Raw genomic sequence first — 11,915 nt, 5'->3', positions numbered from 1 at the left:
CTTTCTGTGTCTTACCCTCTTGCTTGAGGGTGTCAATAGTGGCCTTCTGGACAGCAGTCAGGTCGGCAGTCTTACCCATGATTGGGGTTTTGAGTGATGAACCAGGCTGGGAGTTTTAAAGGCCTCAGGAATCTTTTGCAGGTGTTTAGAGTTAACTAGTTGATTCAGATGATTAGGTTCATAGCTCGTTTAGAGACCCTTTTAATGATATGCTAATTTTGTGAGATAGGAATTTTGGGTTTTCATGAGCTGTATGCCAAAATCATCCGTATTAAGACAATAAAAGACCTGAAATATTTCAGTTAGTGTGCAATGAATCTAAAATATATGAATGTTAAATTTTCATCATTACATTATGGAAAATAATGAACTTTATCACAATATGCTAATTTTTTGAGAAGGACCTGTATATCTATAACAATGATCCTAGAGTAAGGCAGAACGGTCCTTGAGCCACCTGTTACTGCTCACTGCAGGTCAGCTGGTTGAAAGAAGGCTACTAGACGTTTTCCTTGCTTATAACTAAGATGTAGTGTTTGATTTAAGCCATTTCTTCTGTTTTTACAATATTTCAGATCAAACAAATTTTAATATTAGACAAAATAATCAAAAGTAAATACAAAATTTAGTTTAAATTGTTTTTTTTTTCCAATTAAAGATAAAAAGCAATCCAAAGCAACCTGGCCCTATGTCAAGAAGTAATAGCGTCCAATCCTAATAACTGGTTGTTCCACTTGACGGCAACAACTGCCATCAAGTGTTTATGATAACTGGCAACAAGTGTGCTGTGGAGGAATTTTGCCCCACTCTTCTTTACACATTTTTTAAAATTCTGCCAAAGTGTAGGATTTTCAAGCATGACGAGCCTTTTTAGGCCACAACACATCTCAGTAGGAGGTAAGCGTAGACTTTAAAAAGGACACCCCAAGACTTTAATGAACCTGTTTTGGGCCATTCAAAGGCGGACCTCCTGGTGTGCTTCGGAACATTGTCGTGCTTCATTACTAACGGTTGCTTGAGATTAAGTTCACAAACAGACATTGTGCTTCTAGATTTTCTGCTTAAGAGAAGAAATAATGGTTCCATCACTTACAGCAAGTTATCCAGGTTCTGAAGCAGAAAATCAGCCCCAGACCATCACACTGTATCCACCGTGTTTGTTCTGAATTGCTGTGTTAGTTTTATGCCAGGAGCAATTCCTAAAACTACATTTTAGTCAAGGCAGTCCACTTAATATTGTCCTTCAAATTCTTAGGGCTCATCCAGATGTTTACTGGGAAATATTTTTACACCTTTGTGTTCTTTTTGGTCAGCCATATCCCAAAGATATCATTTTAGCCCGGTCTGTTTCTCATTGTTGATTCATGAACACTGAGTGTTACCGAGGCAAGTGATGTCTGCAGTGCTTTAGATGCTGTTCTGGGTTATTTTGTGAATTTGTGAGTGAGTTGTCTTGCCTTGGTTTTGGTACGCCGACCACTCCCCATTTGTGGACAATTGGTCTTACTGTGGTTCACTAGAGTCTAAAAGCGTTAGAAATGTATGAACTTTTCCCGGGGTTAAGTCCAGCAACTTCCAGATTTGTTTTCAAATTTCCCTTTGGGATTAATAAAGTATTTTTGAATTTAACTGAATTTTCCTGACAGATAGATGCCATGACTTTTTTTCTCATCTGCTTTTGAATTGTTTTAGATCAAGGTACATGCTGCTTTTTTAAATCTCTTTGCCTACTTCACGTTGTTAAACAGGTTCTCTTTGAGTAATTTCTTCATTCTACGAGTCTGACAGTAATCAGGCCTGGATGTGGCTAGCAAAACTGAACCAAAAAAGAGATAGGGTCACATTGAATTTATGATTCAACAAGGCTGGTTTGGAGAAAGAACTTCTCATATTTACTCAGGTTCTTTTTCCCTATTGGGTAAATTTGCTTGATGATCCTGGACAGTTAAGTGGTACAAAAAAGGCAAAATACAGAGGAAATCTATAAGTAGGGTAATACTTTTTCACAGCACTTTAAATTCCACTAATTAATACTTCTGGTCATGAAAACACACACTCATAATGTGGGAAATTAAAGTTCTTTGAGGTTCTTCGTTATAAATAGACACTATAAGAAATTGAATTAAAAACAGAAAAAAACTCAATTTCAAATGTTTTTATTAAAGTTGCATAAAAGTGTAACAAAATCGGGCAAAAACAAAACCTGCTGTTGATATTGCTACATGTGTTTGTCTAATCATTGTCAAAAACAAAAACGAAGCAAAACACCACCACCATTACTCCATTCTGCATGGTTTAGCTCTTGTTTTTAGCCTCAATGTTATTCAGTAGCTTTTTTAAATCTTTTTTTTTCTTTGTGCAATTTTCCCCAACAGTAAAAAAACAGACTTATCAATAACAGTCTAAGAAGAAATATATATATGTATATAATCCAAAACCTGAATTTAGACACAAAAAAATCCACTCAAATTCCGCTACTGATTGAAGTTGCCTAAAACAATCTGACCGATCAAAGAAACCGCAGAGAGCAGTCTGGAAAACGCACACAGATAAAGGCAAAAGCAATCGCACCAGAAAAATGCGTCTGAATGGATTTTTTTTTTTGTTTAACTGTTATTTCAAGGCTTGGCATCAAGAGGTGTGATGATCACGATAAAAACAGACCAGTCTTACACGGGTCAGTGAGAATAACATTGTTAACCTAAACAGAAGCGCTTTATAAGGCCTAAGTATCAAACACTCACTTCTAATAAGAAAAAAGAAAACATTTCAAAACAAGGAGCGATAGATCAGAGATTCTCCACATACAGCAGAGCGTCTTGCAAAAGTATTCACTCGCATATAACGTTTCACATTTACTCATTTAACAGCCACAAACCTCCGTGGATTTTATTAGGACTTTGTTAGGAAAATTATGTTTATGGTACTTACAAATAAAATCTGAGAAGTGTGGGATGCATCTGTATTGAGCCCCCATCACTCCAATACCCCCCAAAAAAATCCCACCCTTAGAACATCTCACAGAGCTCGGTTCAAACGATCAGCTGAGCGTATGGCACAACTGGAAACCTACCAAGACATGGCCGTCCACCTAAATTAACAGACCGTGCAAGGAGAGCAATAATTAGAGATGGAGCAAAGGAAACCCTGGAGGAGCTGCAGAGACTCAGAGCTCAGGTGGACAACTATTGTGCACTCCACAAATCTGTCTTTCATTGAGAAGTGGCATGAAGACAGCCATAAGAAGTCCAGTTTGAAACAACCCGTGTAGGTGAGGCAAACGTGGAAGAAGGTGCTGAGACCACAATTGAACTTTTTAGATGGGAAAACGTGAGTGGGACATCAACCTGAACTCTACAGGCTTGAACATGGATGCTTACAGATTCTCTCTATCCAATCCGACTCAGCTTGAGATGTTTTGCAAAGAATTGGCAAAAGCTTTAATCTCTAGACATGGTAGGAACATACCCCAGAAGACTGTAACTAAGAAGTAGTTCTACAAAGCAAATTTTATTTTCAAAAACATTAGTAAATCAGGCTTTCCCTTGCAGTTTATAATCATGCAATAGTTTGTGTTGATCTATTACATGAAATCACTTTGTAATACAGTTAAGGTTGTGGCTGTGAAGTGTTAAAATGTGAAAATGTTCTGGCAGTATTTATACTTTTGGAAGGCAGTGTAGATCTGCTCGGTAACAAAAAAGCTGAAGTACTCCTGTCTTTTTTTTTTTTTTGGTTTGTGTAACATAAATTATACCTAAGGCAACATCTGTTTAAAAAAACCCCAAAAGATAATGGAGTAAGGGAAGGAAAAATGTGAAAAGATGGAAGGAATGGAGGAAGGACAGAAATGAGAAAGCAGCAGTCTAAAGATGGGCCATAGTTGAGAGAGAAAGGCAGACAGTAAAAGGCCTGTAACACCAGGTGCAGACAAATTGCAACACATGTTAGTGCTGCTGTTGGCCGGCGGGTGTCGGTCTCTGATCTGATTGGTCGGTGATCAGAAACAGATGGCTTATTCTTTTAGATGATTGGCAGGTGCGATTCGGAGAGGGAGGACATGAGGCTGCAGCTGTGGACGCATGTCAGGTCTGAGAGGCAGGTGCGTGGAGTGAGAAGAGAAAAAAAGGCTAAACAGATTAAAGATGTTTCAGTTTCAAAACAAACAAAAAGAAAAAACATGTACTCCCTCCTATTTCTGGACATCTTATCGATGAGACCACTCACATGACAGGCTGAGGAGGGAGCCTGGGGGAACGACTGCTTTGTTCAGAAAAATGTGAAGCAAATAACAGAGGAAGAGATGTCAGGTTAGGGTGGTGTGATTTTAAAAAAGGCAGCTTTTTACAGGGTTCCCTTTTATGACTGTCAGTGTGTGAATGACAAGAAGAAATCAAAACAGGAACCAGTCCCATACCAAAATAAAACCAGACAAATCTGCCCTACATAACAGCAGAATATACAGGCTCAAAAGCACTCCATACTATGACAGATGTTGCTGTACATTATGTAGCAACACACACTAATAGAGACACAGACATACATGTGTATGTGCAGGCTGGATTGAGGAACGAAAATTCACATTCAGCCTAAAATAAAATTGAAAAAAATCCACTTCTGGTCTAGCTTCAAATAAAAAAAAAAAATCAATGAAGGTCTAAAACTGGCCTTACAGCCAAAGGACTAACCAGTGAGTCTTTCTAAAGGTTCAATCACTATTTCCAGGCATCAAAGTTTCCTCTTCGCTGTTCTAAAGATAGATTTACACGACGCTTTGTGGTCAGAGGTTCAGATTTTCTTCCCCCGAAAAATGACAGTGCAGATTTTATTCAAAAGGGCATATATCATATTTTAGCCCCAGAATACCCACAAAAAAGTATGACACTAAATGTCAGTCTTTCCATTGTTTTTTAAAAGTGGATACGGAATTCTAAAATGCGCATTTCTTTAAACAAAAAGACGATTTTGAGTCACGCCTACTGAATCAGGAAGGCAGCACGATATATGGATGACGATCTCTCATGGTGATCACAGAACAAATAGTTTTCTTGACAAAAAAAAAAAAAACCCTATTTGAGGATTATGTGTCGAATGGATGTGTGGTCACTTACTGGTAACACAGAAAAAGGGCACAGTGATCATTTTTGCCCCTTACCTGCAAACACAGGTAAGGAGGAGACCTTTTCAGACCTTTTTGCTCAAGGTTTATGAAACAACCCAAAGCTGAAGGGATGTGGAGACAAGACAGTTTATTCAATGGCTAAGACGAATGACTCCAGCGGGGAGTCAACAGCCAGACCAAGATGACTGTTGTTTGTAAGCATAAAGTTGATCAGGTAAGAAAATGGATTCATTTATCAGTAATTAGCAGTAACATTTATTTCTTTAGCACTGGGTCAAATGATGGAGAAGGTTGGACTGCAGATGTCGTCTGAGTTTCTCAACTTCCCTTCCAGCAACAACATGTTTCACATAAACTGGGGTTTTTTTAAGGGCCAAATAACATTTTGTTAGAAGAAAGCGAACTGTAGACGGACTTATAGATTTTAAATGATGAGACAGTAAGTGTAATATGAATAACTTTTTGACAGCTACACTGATGTAGTCCACCTAAACCCTTATTTGCAAAACACTGACTGGGAGGAGGAAGCTAAGACTTGTACAATCACTGCATGGCTCTGTGTTATAAAGAATTCAGGTGATACAGCAGTTGGTGTTTTAAATGATAGCCATTCTCCACTGTGGTGAATTACAGGAATAATTCTTAATAGAGCTTTTAAACCTATCCAAAGTTTGCTGGTTTGTTAGATCTCCAAGGAACAGCTCTCAGACATTTCTCTTGATTTCATCCTCCTGGCTGGAAAAATATCCAGATAAAGTCTCACTTTATGAACCCAAAGTCAAGCCTTTAGACTTGGGCACCCTTGCTTTTGTCTTGGGTATTAATGGTGTTATGGTCTAATGCCCAGGTCTGGCGGTCCAGAAGTACGTCATCGCTCTTCAGCAACGTTAGGCTGCTTTGTATTTGCTGTTTTTTCCTGTCACCTTTTTCTTTTTTTTTTTAACCTATTTTACAATTTTAGACATGAAATGAATGCAACTATTGTGAGCCAAGAGCCTGAACACAGAAGAAGTTGCAAAAATGATGATTTACGCCCTTTAAGAGACTCCAAAAAAGTCTTAACGCAGCACTGCAGCAATGTCTGTGTTTAGTTGGCAAAAAATACAAGTCCAACAACATGATTAAAAAACAGTTAAAGTAAAGTGATGATCTCTACGCCCTCAAACAGAACTGGGAAAGGAAAACAAATCCCTAAATGGTGGCCAGGACAATTATAAACAGTTAAAAAAATTCACATAATCTCGCTGGTGGAGGCTGAAGTATTTGTTAAATCTACATCCCTCTTCATCCTCAGTTTTCACTCCATTTCCTGTGGCGGTGGGCTTGTATTTTACATGTTCTTCTTCCCACTTTAAGCCACTCCACTTTTACAGTAATTATGGGACTCAGGTCTTCCTCAGACAGATGGGAAAGTGGGAGGAAAGAGAGAAAGATTAGGAAGAGACTATTGAAAACAATAGGGAAGGAGAGTGTCTGGATAACAAGTTGCCTTGCAAAAGATTAATTTCTGCTGATGAAAGAAGTCCAAATCCATCAAGGTACAACGAAAAAGAAGAAAAGTGACCAACACAACTGGGGGTAAATCCAGGTGGTCTAACTATAGGCAGAAACAAGGATAAGCTGTAACATTTCATGACCTTCAATAGAAGAAGACATTAAATTAAAAACGTGAGGCTTGGAAGGAAGACAAGACACGAGGGCTGGAGAGAACGGGAATATGTGGGGGAAAAGGAGGAATGCCATCATTTCTTCTGAGGCGTAGAGAGCTTCTGCATTCCTCTGATCTTGTCAAGCAGCTCTGAGATGAAGTCCTACATGGAGACAATGAGAACAAGACTCACGATGTGTATACTTTAAAAGTAAATGGAGAGAAAACAGACGACAGAATGAAATTACTTTACCTCAGTAGGTTTAAAACAGTCAACCAGTAAGTCCTGTAACATAATGAAACATCAGAGGAATGAAAAGTTTTTCCTTTTTCTTCCAAGTGTATAAATCTGAACGTTTTCCTCACCTTGACCCTGGCTGCTCGCTCAACGTCACTGGGCATGTCCAGCAGTTCATCCACATCGATTTCCAGCTCTGGGATGGCCTCCTCCTGCAGCAATGAAATAAATATAGACACAGCAATAAGCAACAAACTCTTCCCCAAGCTCTTATATTCCTTAATGTTGATTAATGTCCACTTTTAAACACTAGAGGGCAGTGAACATCCATTGCACACCTGGAGGAAAAAAGAGGAGACACAAAGAGATCCACACGTGGCCAGATTTTCTGTGTATAGAAGAAGAAAAACCAATAGCTTAGATACAATATTATCAATATTATTAGTCCTTGTGGACCTTTTCGATGCAGAGAGAAGGTGACTGTAGCAGGCTTTTCAGAAAATATCAAATCATAAAACACTACTTATTAAAAACAAATCATGACAGTTTTGCTCAAAAGTAAGATTACAGTAAGTCATACCTTAAGACAAATATGGAGCTAAATTATGTCAATATGGCCTTGGCATAATTTACCTCCCAGATATGCAGCTCAATCAGACGGCCACAGCCCGTCACAGACAGGCGGAGGAACATTTTACATGGTTGCTATTAATCAACAAAAATAAAACAGAGTCCTCTGCAACATCAGTACCAAAAACTACTGAACCCCACTACAAAAAGCTGTGACTATATTAATACACATATATATACTAGAAACACAGTGTAATAAAGCACTTTGTAGAAGTACAGATGAATTATTTAAAAAAGATTATGAAATGGGTTCACCTATTAGCAACACAAAAAATGTTTAACCAGATTAACCAGAGAAGTATGCAAAATTAAACTCAGTTTTGCACCTTTTATTAAACAACATAACCTGTATTTCTGCATTTATAAAGAAAGTTTTCTTTTACATCGTTTTCAATACCTAGTGTTACTTTAAGAGATCTGTTTTAAATCTTTGTTTATAGAAATAAAAACACAAAAAACTCACTGCAAGCAAGCCTACCAGCCTATGATAAACACTCACTGTAAACAGCTGTACAGGAGATGAACATGACTCACAATTTAAAAAGACCTCTTTTCATTATCGCCTCCAAATGAAAGTGCATTAGGGAAAGATAAGCTACCAGATGTTCACTGCAGCCTTTAGTGATAATTAATCACCTTTAGATCAATCATTAAAAAGTAGAGATGGAGAAATCAGTCAGCTTATTTTCCCCAGATCAGTTCTGGATAGTCATCAGCAGATTAAATACTGGAATATATATATATTTTTTACTTTATCCAACAATTGCTTCAAAACCTAAAAAGGTCTTTGTTTAATTCTGTAAAGACATCAACAAACATGATGTTTGATTCACTTTGTTCTCCATCCCTGAGATCTCTGGATCTGGAAAAATATTACTGGCATACAGAGTGAGAATGGAGGGAAAAACAATTAGATTTGGCATACTAAATATTGCATCCAATGCTATCATGGTACGACTGATGATTTGATATATCGTGCAGCTCTTGTTGCATTTAATTGTTGAATTAAAGTAAAGATGAGTTTGGGTGTGTTGCAATACTTAGAAAAGTACCAGCACCAGCCAGAATCCATCCTGAAACACCTCAAAGAAACCTGTCCATTGTTGCATCCGCAGTGAAAAGGTCTATGACTTGAGTGCTGATTTCTAACCATGCATTTTTGGGACATTCTGCAATAACCTGGAGAAATGCATGACCCATCCGCTCATACATACTTATAGACACACTTGCCTCAATGACTGTAGGGGATTATGATCAAGTGGTGACACAAATATACAAAGTTGTATGTCATCAGCAAAGATAATGTTAGAGATGTTGTAGTAGGGACGATTTCAGAAAAATATTTATTTGCAATACTATTGATGAAAATTGCAATAAACGATACAGATACAAACCCAAACCCTAATTCTCAGGAAACTTTTTTTCTTTCTTTACCATTACAAAAGGTCTCCGCCACTCTCCATTAGCTTTAGCATCTCAGTCACTAAAATAATACACCCAGTGTGGGCATTGAGGGAAGTTAAAGTCCACTAAGCTGTCCCGATATGTTTTAGATATGCAGAGCTTGAAATGATGTTGCTAGGAATATAATTTCCAACCAAATATTGCTTTAAAGCAGTCCCCTTGCAATTCCAATACAGTATACTGGTATTGCAATCAAGATTTCACTTATTGTGCAGCTCTGTATTGTACTACATCATAATCTGAGCTATACAGATCACGTTGATATCAAATAAGGGTGGCCCGAGAATGTAGCTTTGAGGAACTCCACAAGTGATCTTTGTTTCCTCAGATTTACAATTATCAAATGACAAAAAATTTGTCCTGATCTGCCAAAAAAAGATCTGAAGCAGTTCATCACAGCATCAGACATTATTAAATAGGGCCTGAATTCAAGTAGATTTAGATAAATCGCCTTACACGAAGAGAAAATCTAAAGAAAGCAGAAAATGGTGGCAGCAGTGAGCACACCTTTGTGTGCTTTAATCATCATAATTAGTCTTCCTGTTTGTCCATCTTTTTAAAATCAGACACACTGGCTCAGTGTGCTTTCTGGTACAACACAAAAAACCCACATGCACACACATTCATACAAGCCCTAATTTCCTCGTCTTTTCCAGCTCAATTGCTCCCCTACACTCATGTTGTTCTCCAGGAATCTCGCCATCGCTCCGGTCCTCCCCCTCAGTTGGAGTTGCCCACACCAGCTGTCTCTGCACCTGCCCAACTAAACCCCCAGACCAATCCTCATCACCACGACTATCTCATCACACAAACACGAAATCCAGAACCAGCCGACAGGGAGGTACAGGATGTCGAGTGTGCACATTCAAGCGTCAGATTAACCGGGAAGTCTGGATTATTTTTTTTCCCCAGTGAAAACTCACACACCTCTTCTTCAACGTGAGGATTAAGGAATTATAAAATGAGCTAAATAAGTCTGAGCTGGAGAGTGTGTGTGTTTAATCCTGCACAAGACGGTCTGGGTGTGTGAGATAGAGACTGAAAGTGACAGACAGACCTACTGTCAGCAAAGTGCTTCAAACAGACTCAATGTAAGCATTAAAGCACACAAACATGATCAGAGAGAGAAAAATACACTTCACTAATGCCCCAACACTTAGCTACTATAGCTGACGTCTGACACAAAGAAGGATCTGCCCAACATGTGGTCTCCAGAGGAACCACAGAGTGAGCAGAAAAAGAATACCCAACAATTAAATAGACATGTTATAAGAATCAGCCTCTTATTTGTATCAATCATCCAGAATCACGTTTAAAGTCATCTTCTGGCTAGTTAAAAGATTAGATACGACGTGTAACGCAGCCTACTAGACAGGGATGTAACAGGCAGCGATAATCTGCGGGGCGAAGGGGGAAGGGAACACCGACAGGAAGGGAGGTAAGAGGTTAAGGAGCACGTGGAGAAGAGACTGCAGCTGAGAGGAGCTCTCTGAAAGAGCGAGGACGGGCAGGGCAAGGAGGCGAGAGAGAGAGAGGGACATGCTGGGGAAAAAAAGGCCGGAAGACAGGCTTCAGAGAGGAGACACAAAGAAAGCCGGGAATCACGAGGGAGGATTTCCAAAACAATCCTCCAGAGTGACTGACTGACTGCGGGTCTGGAGGGAGAGAGCGTTCTGTTGGCTGCAGATGTGGCCTGGTATAAACGCTGGCTACAAAAGACTGGCAGGATCTTCAGGGTTGGAAGCAAAGCAGAGAGATGTGGAACAATTCAAAGACATCCAAAAACAAAGATGAAAAGATCAGCTTTATCCTGAACTACCTGCAGAAAATCCTGTAAAATATATTTTCCTTTTATCCTGCCAGTTGCAGCAACATCATTTGATACAGAAATATATGTGAAAGAAGCAAAACTAAATTAAATGGTGCAATTTGAAGCCATTTTTATTTCTACTAACCAATCCTTCAGTAACTACCTGCTTCATTTCATGCTTTAAACATGTGACAAGTATGTTGAGGCAATTCGCCAGGTTCCTTCACTAATTAACAGCCGTGGAGGTTGGAAATAAATTCCCCAAAAAGCAGAATAGGACACAGGAGGAGCTTGTGTTTCTCTGACATATCCGGCTTTGTTGAACCTATTTGTTGTGGCTGCTACCACAGACGTTCTTGACAAATAAGCAAAAAGAAATGTATTTTTAAATGTTGCATAGATTCTTTCTTACCAAACACATTTAGGGACTCAAACAGCGACATTAATGTCGACTGTACGCTCTGTGGTGGGAACCACAACGAAACAATGCTGCATTTACGTCATTACGTTTTATTTCTGGACAGTTTTACTTCAGTGCATGTACTTTCTTTTTAAAACCAAAACCTCTGCTATAATATTTTCTATGTCCTGATGTATATAGTTAATCCTAAAATTATGCATATCCCTGGTAGATATAGATATAAAAATAATTTAATTCAAAGAGAAAAAGTTTGTTTCTGTAAGGAAATGAGAGAAGCGTCTCTCAAAAGATAATCTAACAATGTAAATGGAGTTTCAATTTGGGGGAAAGTCATTTATAACCAGTTATTCATTTAGATTAATAACTCTTACACAGAATTTACTGCATTTAAGGAACAAATAGGAAAACCTTCTATAAAGAAAAGTTTTCACAGATCCTCCTATATTTGTTCCTTAAATGTAATAAAATATGTGCATTTCCAGACTCAGTGAGCGTAACTGTAATAAACAATCATGATTATCACAATAAAAACTAAGAAACCCTATTATCATTAAAAGCAAAACAAGCTTTTGAAAATTGTTA

At 38.4% G+C, this 11,915-nt stretch overlaps 1 protein-coding gene across 1 annotated transcript in view; it reads right to left on the bottom strand.

The window, feature by feature from the left end:
• Window positions 1–2,140: 2,140 nt before the first annotated feature.
• ppp1r14bb (protein phosphatase 1, regulatory (inhibitor) subunit 14Bb) overlaps window positions 2,141–11,915 on the bottom strand; it is a 35,353-nt gene continuing 25,578 nt past the window's right edge. The window contains exons 2-4 of the mRNA XM_047385963.1: window positions 7,137–7,220; window positions 7,024–7,056; window positions 2,141–6,933 (exon numbers count right to left, since the gene is read on the bottom strand). Of these exons, the coding sequence (XP_047241919.1) occupies window positions 6,865–6,933; window positions 7,024–7,056; window positions 7,137–7,220 (186 nt within the window). The 3' untranslated portion in view covers window positions 2,141–6,864. The remainder of the gene's footprint in view (window positions 6,934–7,023; window positions 7,057–7,136; window positions 7,221–11,915) is intronic.

The sequence above is a fragment of the Girardinichthys multiradiatus genome, chromosome 14 (genome assembly GCF_021462225.1).
Source record: "Girardinichthys multiradiatus isolate DD_20200921_A chromosome 14, DD_fGirMul_XY1, whole genome shotgun sequence".
Classification (NCBI taxonomy): domain Eukaryota; kingdom Metazoa; phylum Chordata; class Actinopteri; order Cyprinodontiformes; family Goodeidae; genus Girardinichthys; species Girardinichthys multiradiatus.
The sequence above is the reverse complement of the archived record's forward strand: the minus strand, read 5'-3'. Positions and strand labels throughout refer to the sequence as shown.